General features: G+C 46.6%; 1 protein-coding gene across 2 annotated transcripts in view; it reads left to right on the forward strand.

Moving 5' to 3' along the window:
* The window catches only part of NEDD4 (NEDD4 E3 ubiquitin protein ligase), a 1,922,401-nt gene that overhangs the window by 388,092 nt on the left and 1,511,765 nt on the right, over nt 1-22,544 (forward strand). For both annotated transcript variants that reach the window (XM_085644133.1, XM_085644134.1), the window contains exon 5: nt 9,545-9,598. In XM_085644133.1, the coding sequence (XP_085500259.1) occupies nt 9,545-9,598 (54 nt within the window). The remainder of the gene's footprint in view (nt 1-9,544; nt 9,599-22,544) is intronic.

A 22,544-nucleotide genomic window follows, 5' to 3' on the forward strand; every position in this document is an offset into this window, starting at 1 on the left:
ACTAGACACTAGGATAGTCACTATCCTGATGAGCACCGGAGTACCCAAGTTACCTAGCCCACAGGCTGCGGGTGCATAGGGGTGAAGATGCGTCGTTTTCGTCGTCGACTCCTATGGATGCCTGAAGAAAGATGCTGACAGGCAGTCAGTGAAGAGTGTCCGGTGGATCCCAAGGCTGGGATCAAGAAGAGAAGAAACCTGCAAGCAGAAGGGACAGAGTCAAGGTCACTAGCCAGTGACCACGTGGAACCAGGAAGGAACCAGGCGATGTCGTGAAGAGTTGCAGGTGAAGGTGAAGCTTGTCGCTGCAGCCAGGAGGACCAGGAAGCGTCGAGGACGACCAGGACCAGGAGGCGAGCTGTCCCACGAAGGCTCTTGCTGTCGGCGGCGTCGAAGTTGGACTAGGACTCACCAAGCCTTGGCAAGCGGAACCCACGAAGAACAAAGGACTTGCTTCTGGTGCAGACCAGGAAGGTCTGGGGTGCTTCTTCTTTGCAGAGAAGCGGGAGCCAGTCTGGAGGAGCCAAACCAGCGCAGAAGATTTCAGGGTGCATCGTCACAGAGGCCACTAGCCAGCGGGCAAGCAACCGGACAGACGCGGCAAGCAGGAAAATGCTGAAGGGCCCCACGCAGGACTCGTGGAGTGTGGGGGGCTGATCTTCGGTGCAGATGGTGCTTGGGGTTGGGGCTTCTCAATCCCCGGTGCACAACTTCGAGGGTACCTCAGAAGCTGCGCTGTAAGTTACTAGCCACTTTTCCCAGGTAGCCGGTCCCATGTCGCTCGTCGCCTCCACGGATCTCAGCTCTGCTGCAGATGTGGATGAGGGTCGGAGAAGTCTGGAAGTCAAGGCTCTGGTCGGGCTCTGCAGTCGGTTCCTCGTAGAACGGTCGCAAAGCAAAGGGTAGTCTCTTGATGGTGCCTGTTTGCACAGGGTAGCCACTCCTTGGCTACAAGGGAGATTCTTCAGTCTTCTTCTTTCGTCGAATGTCGAAGGTCCAGAGTTTCTGTTCAGTTTTGCAGGTTCAGGATAATCTAATCTCTTGAGGCCCAACTCCCACTCTTATACTAATCTGGTGGGCTGGGATACCTGCTAGGTCACGCCTTATGGGTGGGACCTGGGAGGGGGTGGTTACACCCACTTCCCTTTGTCCAGTTTCGCGCCAGAGCTGGGGCTGGAGTGCCCCAGCGCCGGTTTGAACTGGACTATGCAAGGAACACCTTGTGTGCCCCAGGCATGTCTCATTCCTTTCAGCCCACCCTGCCCCAATACACTAAAGGCTGTCTGGGGAGGTGCTAGCACCTCCCCAAGCAGGAAACCTATTGTCCAGGCCTCCCTGGCTGGGATCACTCCCAGCAGCAGGAGGTCAGACTTGTGTCTGTGGCAGCAGCATCCATTTTGTGATGCTGAGGCTTTGGTTAGAGATAAACAGCAAAGTAGGATTTTAACATGTCTCTCCCTCTAGAAGGGAGGAATAATATCCTCATCACCAGAAATGGTATGGGGGTATTATTCCAAAGTGTTAGACACCTTACACAACATGTTTTGATAAAGCCAAACCATAGTTACCATAACCGTTTAAGATTATAAGGCCCTTTAAGAGTATATGGTAGGCTATATCATAGAACAGCTATAAGGACATGGTTCCGAAAGCTGCAGACAGGCTCAGCTCATGCTAGAGCACCATCTCACATGTTACCAAGCACTCTGCCTCCAGGATTGTTAAGGCCTGCCATAGGAGTGACTGATAGGTACACATGTGTCTATATATAAGGTAGGTATAGGAATACTACACCTAAGCAAGGGGTGATTACACGACCTTGCCCCAGCTGAGTGATCAGCCAGTTGTGTCTGATTGGAAGGCCAGACCAGGGGTGGCATAATACATGCTGCAGCCCCTGGGAGGCCTAGGGTACACCTATGCCCTGGGTACCTAGGGTACACTGTACAGGGTCCAATAAGGTGATCCTTACCAATTGGTTATGTACCTAGGGTACATGGGGTCCATTTTACAGAGAGAGCAGACAGCCTGAGACCCTGAATGGCAGGATCTCAGGCCAACTAAGTCGAAAAACCAGCTAGACACTAGGCAAAAAGTTGGGGGTAACCATAGTCAGATATCCACCTTCCTACACAACCCCCCCCCCCCAAACGAAAGGAGATAAGGCTGGCCTTGACAAGGTAAGCCTCTATTGCCTGAGTGGCCATATAAGGAGGAACCAGCACTGGCATGGTTACCCCCTGTCTCATGGTCCACTAAGCAATCCCTCATCCTAAAGATATCATAGGGTCTCCACCATAGGGAATCTCTACCTTTGGTGTGTCTTTGCAAAGTAAAAGGCTGGTGTTGAGATGGAGTACTGAAGTGAGTGTCCTCAAAGTGAGGCCTCAGCTTCCTCCAATCATCCTCCACCATGGATGCCTTTCTTTCTCTAACTGAGTTGCACTGTGCTCTCAGGGTCAGCCTCTGGCTACCTAAAGCTGGAGGCTGGGTCCCTTTTGTGGGCTTACTGGAGGGACAGGTCAGGTTTGGGGCCCTAAGGTCCCATGTTTGCCTGTGCCCAGCAGAATCCCTCTGGGGGAGGTCCCTAACTACCTGTAAAGGGGATCCCTCAGGAATGTTTTTACCCATCACCTGGCTAGGGCTACTAGCCAGGCAATCCTCATTCTTTTGATGGGGGGGTTCTTGTGGACAGGGGCCCTCTTGGGGTCCACTGGCCTCCCTGACCTCTGCAGCCCTGGGCTGACTGAGGCAGGGTAGAGAGAGGCAGGCTACCTGCACCAGACTGGGTCCCACCTTGGAAGGGGCCACTGCCATCAGAGGCTCTGCCAGGCCAGGCCTGGCTACCTCTGGGGCAGTTCCTTCACAAGGGGTGAGGTCAGCTCCCTGAGGAGGCTGACCTTTTCCTAATGTCTGGGGAGAGGGACACTTTTCTTCCTCCCCACTACTCTCTGTTTGTGTGGAGTGATCCATAGTTTCAGGCTTCACTACACCTATATCAGTCTGAGTGTGGGCTGAGACCATTACAGCTTTGCCAACCTTTTCAGGAAGGCACTCAGTTTGTGTTTGAGCTGTGACTGTCACAGCTCTGCCAATTTCTACAGGGAAGTCTGTCTGTGCCTGGGCTGTGGCTACCACTGCCCTTCCAACCTTTTCAGGGAGGAAAGCTACTTGGACAGGGGTTGTGACTGGCACAACCCCACTACCCTTTTTGGAAAGGCCTACCATTTTAGAATGGGTGTCTTGTTCAACTCCAGCCCAAGCTGAGAGTTCTAAGTCATTCCCCAGCAAGCAGTCCACAGGCAAGGTGGGAGACACTGCCACCCTTTTAGGGCCAGTGACACCTCCCCAGCTGAGACATACCTCTGCCATGGGATGACTGTTCTGTTTGCCATCAATGTTAGTTACCTGGTATGAGAAACCAGGCAAAAGCTGCTCAGAGGGAACTAGCCTATGGGCCACCATAGTGATGCTAGCTCCAGTGTCTCTGTAGGCCTCAGCTTTTCTACCATTGATGTAGGGTTCCTGTCTGTACCTACCCAAAGTGTTGGGACAGGCAGTGAAGTTGGCAAACCCCATGCCACCATCACAGACAAGAGTAGCTGCTGTAGGGGAATTGGCTAAGCCAGGATCCCCCTGTGTTCCCCAAGAAAACCCAACCAAATTTTTGGGGGCACTCCCACCACCTGGGGGATTACTGCTGACAGTAATAGGTGGTGTGACAGGAGTAGTTGGAGGAACAGTTTTGTTTTTAGCCTGTGGACAACTGCTGTCAGTTTTCCAATGCCCAGGTGTTTTACACACATGGCAGTAAGGCTTTTTAACTGTGGTAGAGGAGGGAGCTTGGGACCCACCACCCTGTGTGGAGTTTTGGGGCCCTGAGGAAGATTTCTCTTTTGCTTTATCCCCACCCTTCTCTTGAGGCTTGGTGGTATCTTTCTTTTGGTCACCACCCTGATTTTTAGGCCTAATCCTGGTCCTGACCCATTTATCTGCCCTCTTTCCCAATTCTTGGGGAGAGGTCAAATCTGAGTCTACCAGGTGTTGATGGAGAAGCTGGTTCTGACAATTACTAAGGATCTGCTCCCTCATAATCAAGTTGTACAATCCTGTATAGTCCTGCACCTTGCTGCCATTTAACCAACCTTCCAAAGCCTTAGTGGCACAATCCACAAAATCAGACCAGTCCTGTGTCTGTGTCTTCTGGGTGTCTCTGAACAACAACCTATATTGCTCAGTGGTTAAGCCAAACCCATCTATCAGAGCACTCTTCAGGACTTTGTAATTGTTTGCATCCTCATCACTGACTGTGAGGAGCTTGTCTCTACCTTTGTCAGAAAAGGAGAGCCACAAGATAGCTGCCCACTGACTTTGGGGTACCTGCTGTACTTTGCAGGCCCTCTCCAAAGCAGTCATCCATTTGTGGATGTCATCCCCATTCTGATATGGGGGGACTATCTTGCTTAGGTTTCTATGGTCATAAGACCTATCCCTATCTCTAGGAATGTTGCTGCCACCAGTGGGTTCTGACCCACACAATTTTTGCTCTCTAGCCAGAGCAAGCTTCTCTTTGGCAAGGGCAATTTCTTCCCTCTGAATCCTCAGATTAGCTTCCCTCATTCTGGCTTTATGCTCCTTTCTCTCAGGTGAAGTCATTCCCCTGTGAGAGGAAGCATTAGAGATGCTAGAAACATGGGAGTGGATGGATTCCCTTGAAGGGGATCTGTCCCTCCTGCTTCTCTGTGAAAGCCTACTTGGGGGTCTGTATGGGGGGGACCCCATGCAAACTCCCATGTAAACTTAGGTTAGCCTGGCTAGGTCTCCTTACTTGGCCCTGGCTGTCTACCTCCCCCATCTGAAGCCCCATCTGACTCCTCTGTGGTGGGTAGACCCTCCTCTGTGCCTAGGGCACCTGCCTGAGATGCCCTATGAGCATCATACTCCTCTAGGAGTTGTCTTAACTGAAGGAGGGTAGGGTTTGCACCCTGTTTTATTCCTCTGGAGGTACACAAGTGTCTCATCTCCTGGAATGTTAAGGTATCATATCTAGAGGGGATCTTTTGCAGACCTGATCCTCCTGAGAGAGCATCTACTTGATCTACTCTCAGAGACATGATCTAGTGAGGGTGTGGTGTGTGCACCTACCTACACTAGTTGTATCTACTAAACCTCTCTAGTAGTTGTAGTCAGGGTGTGTTACTCCCTTCAACCTACAACTACAAAGTCCAGTAGGACTTAAGTATAATAATCTATGTTATATGTACCTAGACAATATCTGTGTGATCTTTCAATTTAGTATCTCAAGATTACAATGGTATTACAACAGCAAGCTCAGATCCCAACCGCTGCTCACCAATGTGAGAAGTTGGCCTGATGTATGATGTCACTAGTTCTAGTGTACACCTTATATCAGTCCAAATACCCTTATGGTGATTGGTTGTAAAGTCAACCTTATAGACCAGCTATCCTAGTGGTAGCATGGACAAGAGCAGTCTTAGGCTAAACTCTGAATGGCATGTGAAGCCAGCTGTGATACCATATATAATCCCTTGAATACCAAATGAAAGGACACCACAACAGATATATATATAAAATAAAGTGTATTTATTCTAAGCAAACCCTCAGCACTCTTTATGAGATTAGAGGTAAGTACAACACAGTCTTATTTATGCATACATTAAGTCACACAGGTAAGTAATACAGTTAGGCCCTAGGGGCCACACAAACCATATACTAAGTAAGTGGTATAAGAACCACTGTCACGGAAATAGAATAGGCCTAGGCCTAGGGAATCGCTGGGGCTACACTACACTAGCGTTAGTTAGGAAGTGGGAGGCCCACGGGATTCGTGTGCAGAGTGGAAACACTCACGCGTAATGCGTAAAAGTCAATAGCAATAGTACAGTTTAGAAAACGGTAGATTTAGGACACTTCCGGAGTAGCTAGGAAGTTGAGACTTGAAAACTAGACACTAGGATAGTCACTATCCTGATGAGCACCGGAGTACCCAAGTTACCTAGCCCACAGGCTGCGGGTGCATAGGGGTGAAGATGCGTCGTTTTCGTCGTCGACTCCTATGGATGCCTGAAGAAAGATGCTGACAGGCAGTCAGTGAAGAGTGTCCGGTGGATCCCAAGGCTGGGATCAAGAAGAGAAGAAACCTGCAAGCAGAAGGGACAGAGTCAAGGTCACTAGCCAGTGACCACGTGGAACCAGGAAGGAACCAGGCGATGTCGTGAAGAGTTGCAGGTGAAGGTGAAGCTTGTCGCTGCAGCCAGGAGGACCAGGAAGCGTCGAGGACGACCAGGACCAGGAGGCGAGCTGTCCCACGAAGGCTCTTGCTGTCGGCGGCGTCGAAGTTGGACTAGGACTCACCAAGCCTTGGCAAGCGGAACCCACGAAGAACAAAGGACTTGCTTCTGGTGCAGACCAGGAAGGTCTGGGGTGCTTCTTCTTTGCAGAGAAGCGGGAGCCAGTCTGGAGGAGCCAAACCAGCGCAGAAGATTTCAGGGTGCGTCGTCACAGAGGCCACTAGCCAGCGGGCAAGCAACCGGACAGACGCGGCAAGCAGGAAAATGCTGAAGGGCCCCACGCAGGACTCGTGGAGTGTGGGGGGCTGATCTTCGGTGCAGATGGTGCTTGGGGTTGGGGTTTCTCAATCCCCGGTGCACAACTTCGAGGGTACCTCAGAAGCTGCGCTGTAAGTTACTAGCCACTTTTCCCAGGTAGCCGGTCCCACGTCGCTCGTCGCCTCCACGGATCTCAGCTCTGCTGCAGATGTGGATGAGGGTCGGAGAAGTCTGGAAGTCAAGGCTCTGGTCGGGCTCTGCAGTCGGTTCCTCGTAGAACGGTCGCAAAGCAAAGGGTAGTCTCTTGATGGTGCCTGTTTGCACAGGGTAGCCACTCCTTGGCTACAGGGGAGATTCTTCAGTCTTCTTCTTTCGTCGAATGTCGAAGGTCCAGAGTTTCTGTTCAAGTTTGCAGGTTCAGGATAATCTAAAGTCTTGAGGCCCAACTCCCACTCTTATACTAATCTGGGGGGCTGGGATACCTGCTAGGTCACGCCTTATGGGTGGGACCTGGGAGGGGGTGGTTACACCCACTTCCCTTTGTCCAGTTTCGCGCCAGAGCTGGGGCTGGAGTGCCCCAGCGCCGGTTTGAACTGGACTATGCAAGGAACACCTTGTGTGCCCCAGGCATGTCTCATTCCTTTCAGCCCACCCTGCCCCAATACACTAAAGGCTGTCTGGGGAGGTGCTAGCACCTCCCCAAGCAGGAAACCTATTGTCCAGGCCTCCCTGGCTGGGATCACTCCCAGCTGCAGGAGGTCAGACTTGTGTCGTGGCAGCAGCATCCATTTTGTGATGCTGAGGCTTTGGTCAGAGGCTAACAGTGAAGTATGATTTTAACATGTCTTTCCCTCTAGAAGGGGGGAATAATATCCTCATGTCCAGAAATGGCATGGGGGTATTATTCCACAGTGTTAGACACCTTACACGACATGTTTCGATAAAGCCAAACCATAGTTACCATAACCGTCTAAGATTATAACGCACTTTAAGAGTATATGGTAGGCTATACCATAGAACAGCTATAAGGACTTGGTTCCGAAAGCTGCAGACAGGCTCAGCTCATGCTAGAGCACCATCTCACATGTTACCAAGCACTCTGCCTCCAGGATTGTTAAGGCCTGCCATAGGAGTGACTGATAGGTACACATGTGTCTATATGTAAGTTAGGTATAGGAATACTACACCTAAGCAAGGGGTGATTACACGACCTTGCCCCAGCTGAGTGATCAGCCAGTTGTGTCAAAATGGAAGGCCAGGCCAGGGGTGGCATAATACATGCTGCAGCCCTTGGTAGGCCTAGGGTACACCTATGCCCTGGGTACCTAGGGTACACTGTACAGGGGCCAATAAGGTGATCCTATCCAAATGGGTTATGCACCTAAAGTACATAGTATTAATTTAGAGAGAGAACAGCAGGGCTGTGGGTCTGATTAGCAGGCCCACAGCCACATCTAAGTCGAAAACCAGTAAAGCAAAAGCAAAAAGTGGGGGTGAACATAGAAAGCAGACCCTACTCTCCTACACAGTTGTGTTACCAAAAGGCTAATAAGACCTTAGGGGGTAAACCTAAGGCTCATTCCACCAGGGGCAAAGCTGCCACGACTGCTTTGCTGCGTAATGTTCTGATTGCAGAAATCTGCAAGGCGGCCACTTGGAAGTCGGTCCATACCTTTGCTGCGCATTACTGTCTGGACGCAGATGCCAGGGCAGATGCTCAGGTTGGGCAGGCTTTGCTGCGAAATTTGTTCGCACAGTAGTGGTATTATTTTGTAATCTTCTCCACCGCCGTTTTTGTGTGGGGATGGGCTTGCCATTCTATTCACTAGATTATGACTATACACAGAGATCCCCTACTACAGAAGGAGTAGTTTCTTTTCTGTAACTCCAGTTCTGTAGTAGGGGTATCTCTGTTATAGTCATAAGCGCCCGCCCTCCTCCCCGGTGGAGAGATGAATGTTAATATAAGGAATGCTACAGGTCTGGCGTGCTACGCCTTCAAAAAGAACTGAAAGTAAAAGGGACCTGCTGTGCATTCTGGGATACTGGAAAAGTTCTGGAAAGTTTTCTTAAAGGCACAGTATCCTGTTCTGAGCCACATAATGGCAGCCTATGGGGCTTATCTGTCCATTCCTTCCTCTCTGTCATTCCAGAGGCTTTTGCTGGAAGAGGCAGGTTTCTTTCTCTAGGGAAAAAGCTGGACAGGCAGTGCTGTTAGTGGTTGCTGGTGGAATTCTTTCTAGTTGAAGTACTGGACAGTGTAGCCTGTTGATATAGGCTGCATTATCTGTCTTTGAAATTCTCTCTTAAGTGTGGATGCAGGTCTGCATGACTTGACAATTTAAGAGATTATTTTTATTGCTCCGGGGTCCGCGCACATGGGCGGGACTATTCACTAGATTATGACTATAACAGAGATACCCCTACTACAGAACTGGAGTTACGGAAAAGAAACTACTCCTTCGTTGTCAACCAGAAGTTAATGTGAACTAGAGCTTGGAGGATGAACCTTTGTTTATGAACCCGCGTAGTCTTTCCTTATAATATACCGGTTTCTCTTTCATTCTGGCTGCCTGTTCATGACCCTCTCTGTGCTATATGTATACAGCTGGTTCTTATTCCCATATACGTGTCACAAATGTAGATTGGACATTTTGGGAAGGCAGTATGTTTAACCCCTTCGGTGCTCATGACGGAACGGTTCCGTCATGAGCCACGGTTGAGCTGTGCTCATGACGGAACCGTTCCGTCATGACCACGCCCGCGCAAGATTCCGTCAGCACAGCGGCGGAATTTGCGCAGCATGGAAGGGGTTAAGGAGGCCAGGCACTTTACTTGAAATATATGCTCTACATCCAGCGGTTTTTGGATTGGCATCTCTGCTCTAAAGCAGCTAACTGGTAACTCTGAATGTGTTTGCAGGTTTAGACAACTTGTGTTCGCTCTTACATTTTCCATTCTCATTTTCCTCCTAGGTTGATCCTAAAAAGCATCGCCTTCTCTTCGAAGTGTTTGATGAAAACCGTTTGGTATGTTGTCTTTCTTTATTTGTGTCAGTGCACTATGAATGCAAAACGGTATTTTAGACATGAAAATCGTACAAATAAATGGCAGTATTAATCTGTTAAGATATCTGTTATCCACATGGTTCATTTGAAGGCCTTTTACTTGGTACCTGCCAAAACTGGCTTGCTCTTCGCTTTCACATGGATAAGTCTTCCTGTGTATCCTGGCGCCAGTTAAGTGACATGGTGAAGCACTCAAAGCTATCCCCCCCCCCCTTACATTTTTAGCAGGGTTCAACTGGTTTAGCTATCCATTACTTTATTTTTTTCTGCAATCAATTTATCAGCCTCCTAACTCTTGATGAAAGATGTGCTTTGTAAACCAGATGTTGAGGACAGTTCTATAACCAATACTGACAATTCCAATAGGCCTGGCCGACGTGCAGCTTATCTCTCACCTTTTGCACGCACACCTCTCGTACTCCACTCACACAGGCACACCTCTCACCTCAGACTCACATAAGTAAACTGCTCTCCCTAGACCACTGGTCTTCAAACTGTTGGGTGCGCCCCCCAGTGGCATCTTCACTGGGGAGTGAGGGGGGAGAGTGCATTTCACTGTAATACCTCACCAATCTAGTGTGCACTTTCCACCGTTAAAAGTACATTAGTTTCCTTTCCTTTTTCCAGCAATCTCCAATGGAGCTCTCTGATTGGAGGATACGACAGTGCAACCAATCATGTGCCAGTACCACTAGCCATGACGTTGCACCAATCACAGCGAGAGCAGCGCTGTAGGTGATGAAAATGCCGCACATTTTGGCTTCATAATGCTTCAGAATGCCCATTACCTTGCTGTTAGTGGCGCTTTTCTACTGCTGCCTTTTGCCTCTAGTTTACTGCCTTTTGTTTCCTTCTTGTTGCCCTTCCCTAGCGGGTTCTTCCCTTTACCGTGCTGCCCTTTGCCTGGTGGATTTTTCACTTTGCCTTGCTGCTCTTCGCCTCATGGGTTATGTCCTTCTCCGTGTTGTCCTGCGCCCCCTGGTTCCTGCCAACGCCATAGCTTCCATTCCAGTGCTTTAAATGAGAAAAAATAAGTGCAGGTACTCATTAATATGAGCTAGAGGCGTGGCTAGGGGCGGGGCTTAGCACAACATATGATCATACATAATGACTTCTATATCAGTTGCAGCAATTATGAAAAATATGTTTATGTAAACGAAACAGGTTAACTCATTACACAAAATGAAACCCAAAAAGGATGATTTGTGGACAGTTCCTCGTTTTGTAATATTTTTTGCTTCTTAATGCCATTCTGTTATTTGTTGGGAGCAATACTATATACTCTCAAAGCGTACACACAGACACACACTGCACATTCCCTCTAAAATCTACCGAGTGTCCTGATTCTCTACATTTTCTCTCACAGAAAAACAGGCACATACACAAGTTATTATTAAGTAACAATGTTCTGAAGCTACATGAACAGATTTGTTGCACGCACAGCATACAACCCTCAACTTTGTTAGCTGTGCGTCATTGAAGCCTGGGCTAGGGATAGGATTTTACTCCAAAATGGTCATGATTAGACTAGAAAACATTAGTGTAACTGTAAGTATGTCGCTTTGGGTAGCTCTTCTTCACTCCTTGAGTTTGAACCTAGGGGCATGAAAGGGGGAGTTTTTTTCTAGAAAAAGATCAATGCAACCTGTGTGCATGTTTATTTTGCCAACTGTGTACTCTTTCACCAGGCGAGAATCTAACATTTGCAGGATTTGTCTGGAAATTATTAGTGTAACCTGCATGTAAGTAGTTTTGGCTAGCTGTTCCTCAAGACATCCTCAGTTTGCACTTCTGGTCATATAATGTGATGTGATGGTTAGCCTAATATTCTCAAATTCTGTCCACAAAAGATGAATTGTAGCCTGCTTGTGTGTAGCCTTGACTATCAAACTGTGCATTAGACGCCTAGGGAGGAGATCCTAAGATTTTCAGGTTTTGTCTAGAATTGGTTAGTGTAACCTGCGTGGATGTAGACCTGCCTCATCGCAGGTTCAAGCATGAGATGTGGTGTTTACCTTCAAAATTTCAAGCCTATTTATGTGATGGAAGATTGCACCCAACCTTTGGTGGAGTATGTGGGATGCACTGTTAAAAGCCCATGGCTGGAGAAGTGGGGTGAATAGTAGGCTTGGCTCCCGCTGAACCACAAAGTTCATTGCCAACATTACTCAAGCATTTGGCACTTCCTGATTTTCTTGGACAAGTTGGTAAAGTAACATGTTTGTCGCTTTGTGGTTGTGGGGAAGGAGGGCATGCCCCCCCATACGGCCCTCATTCATCATTGCCTGGAAGGGGTCCCAGGAGCGATGGTTAAGTCTTTCTTTCATGTCTTGACTCAGCACCAGTGGTCAAGTATCGAAAAGCTGCAGCAACAGACTCCCATCCCAAAATGCTCCCCTCCATGCTGTACTCGTCCCCTAAATTTGCCGTCTGGAAAATTAAAGTTAAGAAATGCACTAGATTTATGACTTTTAAGAAATGTGTGTTAAAATACCATTTCTAAGATGATTTATGATTTCAAAACTCAAATATCTAGTATTTTTATCTGAAAATAAGTGGCAATCCTAACTTAACCTGCTACCTCACTTCTTTACATGCATCCCTACTCCTTCCTTCCACAAAGAGAAGCAGTTCCTGTCCTGAACAAAAAGATGAAGAAATAAACGGCCTTGGCGAAGACAGAGGATTTTGTTGGGCTGTCACTCGCTTTAGAACGGCCAGTGCAATCAATATCCTAAATAAGACTGGATTACTGACTTACTGCCCGTCCCAACCCATTTACACACCTGATGGAGAGGGGTGGGGGTGTGAGGCTAAAGAACTTTCAGCCGAATAGTCGTCGGGCACCTGATCGACAGTGAAGGGTATGTCTAGACCCTGCACTGTTAATCACCGCGTGACTGAAGGCAAGCCCTCTTAGAGCCCTTTAGTCTCAGGCCATTCATATGGGCGCTGCTGGAATCTGCAGCAGGAACTCTGCAAGCGGCTTGGCGAGCTTACAAGCTCCTGAGAAGCAGAGCGGCATCTACCCTGTGCTAGAGGAGATAAATAACCGGAGCCTGCATTGCCATCTATTAGGGTACCGGTACTCTCCTTGGCTAATGAGAAGTGCCGGTACTGAGGGCCAGAAAATTCAGAAGTGCCAATACTCCGTACCGGTGAGTACCGGCCCATTTAAAGCACTGTTCCATTCTTCACTGCCTAGCCGGTTGCCAGAAAGTAAGAGAGAAAGTAATTGCAGGTAAGCCCAAGGCCGGGAGGCTGGAAGAGTGGGGGCTGGTTTTGTTTGTGGGGTGCAGTTTGTATGTGCAAAATTCAACCTCGTTTTTTGCCATCCCGCGTGTTTAGCTGGTGGAAAGAAAAAAATATTCAAGAGTTGATGGAATGTTTGCCATGTAAAAGGGCTACTTGCTCCTCGGACAGCCTGATATGACTGTGGGCAGAAGGTTTCTGGTCGGTGAGGCTTGTGGCTTTGGGCCAAGGCATGTCTTTTGTTTTGCTGAACACAAAATTGATGGGCACGTAATGGTTTTGTAGCTGTGCACCAGTTTTAAAAGCATTGCAAAGTTCTTTCTGTTTCCAGCAGTTTTTTTCGGGCATCAATAAAAGTGTAAAATTAACTTTGGTGATTAAGGTACCTGCTAGAGAGAGAAGGGAGTTTGCCTAGTGGTGGGTTTTACTCATCTAAGGTAGCGCTGCAAAGAACTTGTAACATGCCTATAAAAGAACAAGATTTTATGTGCATAGCTCAGTGGGTTATGGCTTTTGTCAGATATTCTTTATTTAGAACAGTTACTGTGCAGTTCATAAGATACAATTGTAATCTAACACAGAGCGCTATGAACTGCCATCAAAGCACTGCATGCAAACTACATGGTACAGGTTAGAAAGTTATGTTTTTTATTATGGTGGCTAAAAGAGGTTTGTTTGGGTAGAAATAAACTTATTATTAAAGTCAGCCCTAACCACTGTGTTATGTTCTGAATCATGAGGTTGTGCTTCTCCAAACCAAGCACTTTTAAAAGGTTCCTTCCAGCATGGATGACTTGTGAATCCTACTCCTTGTAGTCCCCTTTGCCTTATGTAACATTTTCTATCAACTGATTTACACATTTATGATTCATTGTCTCTGTATGTGTGTGTGATGTAAATTGCTCCAACACCGAACACTGGTATGAGAGCTTCTGTAAAATATGTGTGAGAGGGGCTATGGTGATATGAGAGAAACCATTGTAGGTTGGTAGTGAGGGAAACCTTGAAGAGCGCCAAAAAGATTGTTGTATCTGGGTGCGCATTAAGGTCATCATTTATTATGCTTTAAAAGCTAATACAGTTGACTATATAATGAAAATATGTTGTAGAATGCACAATTTTTCCACCAAAGTTTCTTGGGTGGGGAACACAAGGAGAAAGAGTATACACGAGAGTATGTGCTTTTATTCTTTTATGCGCTATGCTTTTAACCACATGTTTGTTTTAAATAGACTATTTTAAAACTGCGCGTATACACTCGGTTTTAGAAACGAGTTAGCGCGTTTTAAAACGAACCGTCGTGATTTTACACTCTGTGAATTATCTTTATTAACTCTCACCTGCCTAAAGCGCTGCTACTCCGCCCGCCCCGGTCCATCACGGCCTGTGCCGATTGTGTGGAGGGTGTGGCCGGGCAGACAGGCGCACTTCCCGGAGCAGAAGGGGAGGAGCTAACTTCACTCCTCTATTTAATTTCATGTGTAAGCGACCGCGCAGCGGGCGCGCCAAAGGCAAGCCCGTCTGCGCCTGTCCGGGCCTAGGGGCCATGTCCCCTGCTCCTAAAACTCCTAGGGATAGAATTATATACACCAGAAGGGAATTACTGATATTATCCAAACATCTTAATCCTACATGCAAACACAGCCTGAGCGTAGAGAATAACACACTGAAGTGCTGGCACTGCCTAACCAATTTCAGGTCAGACACCCAGATCATTAACGGCTCTACCTTACGTCTAGCTCTGCTTAACTGCAGATCGCTAGCTAAGCACAAATATGAAATTAAGGACCTGCTCGACGACCAAAGGCTAGATGCCCTTTTCCTGACAGAAACTTGGCTTAATGAGAGCTCCACCCCTGATGTTTTGGATGCCATTAGTGATGAATACAGGATATTGAGGCAGGACCGTTTAGGTCGAACTGGAGGAGGGATAGCCATAATACATAAAAACACTGACATGTGATGTCAGCAAGCTGACATAGACAATTGTGAAGCCTTCTCATTTAAATTATTAAGTATTGAGGGCACCACATTAACTGGAGCTCTAATCTATAGACCACCGGGCCCAGCTACTAAATTCATTACAAGACTGGTAGACACAGTTGTACAACTAGCCCTCAGACACAACAACTTCATGGTGCTTGGTGACTTTAAACATTCACTTTGATAATAAGCAAGACGAGGAAATAAATCTGCTGTGTAAGGACCTGCTGACACTTAATCTGGCTCAAAAGGTCATAACACATACACACCAAAAGGGTCATATATTAGACCCAATCTTCACTAATTGCGAAGACTTAACGGTCGGACCTCCATGTCCCATTCCTTGGTCAGACCATTACCTAGTTTCTTTTTCTATACCCGTTCTCAGGAGAATCCTGAAACAGCCCAATCAGAAAATAACTACAAGGAACTGGAGTAAATTTAATTTCACTTCCTTTTCTCAGGCATTAATAGGAAAAGAACCCAGATTGGACAAGGACACAAATCGTGCAAATGACCAACTGGATTCATGGATCTCCGAGGCACTTAATGAAGTAGCACCATGGAGCACAAGGACCCCGAAAAGGATGGGTGTTACCGCACCATGGTTTAATAAAGATTTGGCTGAAGCCAAAAAGAAATGCAAAAAGCTCGAACGAACATGGAGAATCAACTATTGCAATAAGGCTAGAGAAAACTACAAGTGCGAGCTTAAAAAATATCACTCGCAAATTAAGAAAATCAGAGGCACATAATATACAAAAAAAATTAATAGAGCCAAGAATGCTCCTAAAGAATTATTCACCATATTGAAATCGCTTAAAACACAAAAGGAGCTGGATGATTATCCTACCTCCAGTGAGAATTGTGATAACATTGCAGAATTCTTTGCCACCAAGGTCAAGAACATCTACGACACTTTCCCTATAGAGGCCAGATTAGGAACCAGCACCACTGCTTCTAATACGGAATCGTACGCAGAAGGAACACTGGACAAATTTACTATACACAGTCTAGAGACACTCACTGCTATAGCTAGAGGAATAAAATCTGGGTCCCCCCTCGATGCTGCAAGACCGGATATAATCATGGAAGGAGCCAACCCTATCATGCTGCACATTTTAGACATCATCTCTCGCTCGTTCCAAGAAGGTCTAGTCCCTGTGAAATGGAAACAAGCCATTGTTAAACCTCTGAAAAAGAATCCTCGAGTTAAACATACTGTACTTGAAAATTTACGCCCAATCTCCCTACTGCCTTTTGTAGCTAAGATTGCAGAGAAAATCACGAATAAACAACTAACTGATCATATAAATAAATACAATTTACTACACCTTTCTCAATCAGGCTTCAGAAGCGCTCACTCAACTGAGTCAGCATTACTCTATGCCACAGAAGCACTGAGGAAACATGCCGATGAAGGGGATACTGCTGCACTGATCCTTCTTGATCTCAGTGCAGCGTTTGACACCGTATCGCATCAGCTGCTCCTACAAAGACTGGAAGCATACGGCATCAGGAATAAGGCCCTGCACTGGCTGAGGTCTTTTCTCTCTGAACGCAGTTTTAGAGTGGCTCAGAAATCTTACATATCAAAGAGCATGTCTCTTGAGCAGGAGGTTCCACAGGGCTCGATATTGAGTCCCACCTTCTTTAATCTATATGTAAGCCCCCTGGCCGAGCATGTAGAACAACATAACGTGTCAATTGTTTCATATGCTGACGACACTCAGCTAATCGTTCTACTGTCACAAAAGGAGGAGCAAGCAGCCACTCGTTTCTCCAATTGTCTATCAGAGGTGGCGAAGTGGATGTCTAACCACTGCCTCAAACTAAATGGGAGCAAAACGGAGGTAATGATTATGGGTAGATCACCAACCATTTGGTCATCGGCTTGGTGGCCAGTCTCTTTATATCAACTGCCCAACCCTAAAACTGAAGTAAAAAATCTAGGAATTTACTTTGACTCTGAGTTGAACTTTATCAACCAGATACATAGGGTTGCAGGCAAATGCTGTGGAGCTATCAAAATCTTGAGAAAAATTCTCAATCTCCTGCCTTCCAGTGCCAGGAAAACCATTGTCTACAATAACATCTCAACTGGACTATGGGAATGTTCTATATCTAGGAACCACTAAGGGAGGAATAGCTACACTACAGAGGGTACAAAATGCCGCTGCCCGACTAGTACTGGGCATACCCAGAAGAGCAAACTCAGAGAAGGCCCTGGAAAAACTTCATTGGTTGCCAGTGGGAAAGAGGGTATTTTTTAAGGCTTTGTGCTACGGCCATCGCATCCTTATGAAGTCCGGCCCCAAAAACCTGCATTCTCTTTTAATGGAATACAAACCTGGGAGGACTCTGCGATCCTCAGGGATGGCCTTGGTCAAGGTACCTAGGATATATAAAGCCAGAATAGGAGCTCGCTCCTTCAGATATTTAGCTGCAAAAACCTGGTATACCCTGCCAATAACCCTGAGAACAGAGACTTCCTAAAGTCACTTCCGCAAACAGCTTAAAACATGGCTATACAACAAGGCAGACTTCTCATAGACTCATAGCTAGCGCTCCTCTCTTTTGCAACTTCCTTTCTCCTATGTCATAGCGCGGGGACACACCGATGTGGTGTAACCAAGCGCTTTATAAATGTATTAAACTAAACTAAACTAAACCCCTCTTCCCATTCTCCCGGCACCATTTGTAGTGGTTAGGCTCGCTTGCTGCACACTCTATGCACCATACCGGGGCTGGCTTGAAAACATTTGCCAGGGCTGCTTTGGGTTCCCAGTCCAGCCATTGTGAGATCTTGTGCACTTCTAGCCCTTGCCCACTTGATCCTTATGTCCCTGGCAAAATAAGCAGGGCCAAGAGAAGAGGTGACTGGTTGTAATGGACAGCACCTCTGGGCTCAACTCAGTGGTTCACAAATGACCCTCTGAGCAGCATGCATCACTCCAAGAACCACCCTGGATCGGAACTCATTCAAGTACCTAGCTCCACGAAATCTAACGCAGTAACACAAAATTCACAGAGGCACCAAAATACTGGTCATACATCTGGCTTTTTTTTTCTGGCGTCCTCATATGTGTGTGGAGGGGATGGAGGGGAGTATAACACTGCCAATTGTGTTGCTTCTACCTGAGCACTCTTGAACCGGATATTCAGGGCTGCCCTTGCACCCACCACAGCCCACTTGGTATTCAGCAGTCAAAGCAGACATCTCCCTCTCTTCTAAGCACTTGGCATCCAGAGTCCATTGGTATGGTGGATGGAGAGTTAATTCTGAAGGACCTGCATTCCTTCTGTTGGTATAATCCTGGCATGGGCTTTAACTTTTAATTCTTAATGAGTCCTTTCAGCTGTGCATGTCTCTAGTGCGAAAAAAGGAATTGTGTAACCTCATTAGTGGTATCTGCATGGACATGCTGCAGCGGTGTTGGGAGCACCCACGTAATGATTGGATCAGCTGGAATAACTCTTTCTTCATGTACCATTGAACCCATCTTATTTTATATATAGTAAGACATTCTTGAGAAGTCTTTTTGTTTTTAAACTGCATAGTTAAAAAAAAACTATTCAACCTCATGCAGCTGTACAGTTGCAGCTGTGTGTTTGAAAACAGCAAATGCTTGCTATTTATTAACATGCAGGTTCATAATTGTGTATCTTAGGTCAAGGACACATTTGACATGGATTCTTTCCTTCTGCCAAAAGATGATAGGGTTCTCAAATGAAAGGCTGAAGCAGATGGCAGAGAAAAGCTGCAAAACTAAGTAAATATGATGCCTCCTACTTGGACTTCGGTTTCACCTGCATCGTTGTTTCTGGAGAAATTAGACCACAGTGTGTGATTTGTGGTATCACTTTATTTAACAACAGTTTTAAACCAACCAAACTAAGGCGGCACTTGGACACAAAACATATGTCTCTACCATTGAAGAGTATAGATTTGTTTGCCAGGAAGTTACATGAGATGACCCAACAGAAAGAAACTGTGAAAAATGTGGCATTCACCCCAGAAAATGCCTTGAAAACTTCATAACAGGTGGCATACTACATAGGCAACAACAAGAAACTGTTAACAGATGGAGAAAATGAGATTCTGCCAGCAATTCTTGATGTGGCTAAGACAGTGCTTGGCGAAAAAGCAGTAGAGAATTTAAGAACAATACCCATCTCAGACAAAACAGTTTGCCATCACATCTCTGACATGTCAGGAGACCTCCATGGACAACTTATAGCCCAGTTGAAATCGAGTTGTTTTGCTTTGTTGTTGGATGAAGTGACGGACTTATCAAAGGAAGCACATTTAATTGCTAATGTCCGATATTGTTATCAAACTGCACTCCTGGATTTTTTTTTATTCTGCAAGCCTATTAAGGGGCGATGCAACAGCATCCGACCTGTTTGACATGGTCAATGACTTCCTTGGTCTCCATGGCTTAAAGTGGGATAACTGTGTCAGGATCTGCATAGATGGTTCTCCTTCCATGTGTGGTGCTAGGACTGGCCTAAAAGCTAAAGTGTTGAATGTCGCCCCACAAATTCTTACAAGTTGTTTTTGTTCCCAGAAGTTTTCTTCAAGCCACGAGATTGCGTGACTTCTCTTCTTGGTAATGACGAGCATGGTCATCGATGCCATCGTCAGATAGTTTATTCCCGCTGACGGATTTGGATGTAATCTCTCACGCTCCGCATCGAGACTCCTACGAACAACCTATCAGTTATCCTGCAGATCTCCACTCAATGGAATTATCTCGATTGCGTAGTTCGCTGCATCCGAGAGCTCACCCTTCTGCGTAGCGGGTTTTTGGCTTTCTCTCGCGGCCTATGGGCCGCGCTCGGCCAGGTTCCCTATCTCCATTTCAGCATCCTTCGGAGAATGACCTGCGCATGGGACGAACACCATTCCGCTTCTGTCAGGACTGTCATTCTAAGTATCCCCATACCGACCAACATTCAGTTTGCAACCTATGCCTCTTGCCCCATCATCGAGAAGACACCTGTGAGAACTGCAAATCTTTTCGATCGAAAAAGTCCCTTAGAGATCGACGTGCTCGATGCCAAGAAATGCAGCGCAGGCAAGCAGATGATATTCTGGGCATATTCTGTCGGCAACAGGGCGAAGAAGAGGAAGCTTCAGCGGCACAAAAAGAATCACTCTCTATTCACAATCTAATCTGGTTTCAGCCACCCTTCAGCCGGCCTGAAAACATCAGACGGTGAGTACTAAAACCCCTGTTCCAAAACCCAAATCAGTCTAGACCGAAAAAAAACTGCTCATTGTCCGTCACTGTCCAAAGGCCATGGTGCGCACTGAAAGAATGAATGGTAAGCCCAGCCCTCAGCTCCGAAAATTCAGCCTTCAGCAAAGGGGCTCCACCTCTTCCACATTTGCCCCTACAATGCCTCAACCTTTGGTATCAGCACCAAAACTGTTTATTTCAAATCCGACAATAGATCCGCCCAAGTTGAAGCTCCCTCCACCAAAGTGTTTTACTTTCGGATTGAAACCTCCACCGGAGTAGATCTTTGATGTCATGCAGGAAAGACTCGACCCAAATCAAAAAATCGCCCCAGACTCAACCTGGAACTGAGAAAATTGTGCTTCAACCTGTAAAAACCCATTCTTCAAAGAAACAATTACGTTTCTAGGAGGCTTTAGACGCTCTTCTACAACCTCAAAAGAAAAGGAAGGATGCTGCAATAAGCCCTTACACATTCCTACTACAGCATCACCACCATCCACTTCACCACCTCACTCACCAACACCATCTGAGCCAGGTGATACATCTCCTCACTCACCCATGATAGATGATGAGTAGGATATACCACAAGTTATGCACCCAAGGGATGCCTTGGATGATTATAATTCCGATCCTCAAGGGGATACAGACCCTTATCTCTTTCCCACACGGCGATCACCACCTGATGACGCTTCTGCATATCAAGATCTCAGAGCAAGGGCAGCAGCTTACTGTCAGGTTCTCTTGAATAAAGATTCAATAGAAGAGGACTTTTTTAATGAAACCCTATTTAATACCGTTGCAGGGATTCTGCACATATACAGAACTATGCGCAGGAAACCAGGACCTTGTTAGATAGTGGTGTACCAACCTATCACCTCGGTACCCAAAATCCCAAAAACCGACTAGCAATAGTGTCTCATTCGTTCTCCGACTAACAGCGAAGCTACCAATGATCAGACAGCCCAGAACACGACACTCCCGACTCGCTCAGGAATCGCGGGAGCAAGAAAACTCTTTCGCTCACTCACTTATACTTGTCCACAATAAGAGTAATCAGTCACATTATAGTTTAAAATGTTTATTTTGACTAACGCGCTCTATGGTACAGTACACGTGCCATTACTAGCAGCAAAATGCATAAACACAATATAGTTAGCATTGTCAAGATTCCATAGAATACAAACGGGGATATCATTTTATAAAGACAGTGGAAAAGAGCTACCGTGCCTAACCACCCTCCCCGTAATAAGAAGTAGTTTATTATAAAAAAGAAGACCTCTGGGCTTTGTCAGTAGACCCCATACCTCAAGGCCTAGATGAAAGGTTTACATCTCAGGACAAGCACAGCTCTTCTCTCTGGAAGGGTCTCTCTCCAAGTGGGTGAACAACATGCTTAGCTTGTAATATTAAAGCATACGGTTTTCAGTAGTGCAGCTGTGTGTGTCATGTTATGTCTAGGTGCGAGGGACTGACCAGAACAGAATAACAAGGGGCACTGTTTATCTACCATGTACATCGTGTGCAGACTAAACCTCAGAGCTCAGCAGAGAACACGAAAAGCAGACAGTTCTCATGTGAAAAGGGCACAAATAAAGTGTTGCAAAATAAACGCATGTAGTGTCGTGCGCAAAAGCAGCCTAGTGGCAGCAAAGCTCATGCAAACTTAGCACTGTCGACAATGAGCCCACCATCCATACTACACCCTCCCCCTGGTAAGTCCATAGTACAAAGGCATAGGACAAAAACAGAGTTCAAAAGTGCGAGCAGAGTTCAAAAGCGCCTTTCATTTGTAAAAAAAAATGTATAAAGAAGAGGGAAAAAAACGGTAAGGGTGAAAAATGTTTTTGAAGAAATACATCTGAAATGTAAAAACCTGTGAGATGTCTGTATGTGCCTTAGCGAGGTTAATCCATCAGAGTATATGAGCAAAAGACTGCAACAACCTCCAAAAGGACGTCATTGTCGTTGGTAGAAAAAAGGAATGCCATCCAATTCAGCAAGCTGAATGAACAAGCGTGCTCCTCACAGTCAGGTGCCTCCATGAGCATTGTCGGACAACTTTCATGATGTTCGATGTAACTTTGAAGTAGGAGATTCTGTGCAGCATCACAGATATCCCACTGAGCAAAGACTCCAAGTGCAGCTGCACGCGCCATAAGGCCAACCCCAGAACAGTCCTTCTCATGGGTCACTAAGGGACCCATTAACTGGTCGAAATCTGGGTCAGAACATGACGTATTGGAGAGGCTTAAATCCAATGCCCATGTGAACGGACATCATAAGCATGAAAAGACTGGTTGCACGCAAGTGAAGTACACAAAGCGGAAGGACAACCCATAAGACACACTGAGAGTAGCCAGTGCTAATGTACCGAAACATCCATGCATACTGTCACAGAGCAATTGCTGCCGGTCCGGGTTGTG

This window comes from Triturus cristatus, chromosome 3_1 (assembly GCF_964204655.1).
Source record: "Triturus cristatus chromosome 3_1, aTriCri1.1, whole genome shotgun sequence".
Lineage (NCBI taxonomy): Eukaryota > Metazoa > Chordata > Amphibia > Caudata > Salamandridae > Triturus > Triturus cristatus.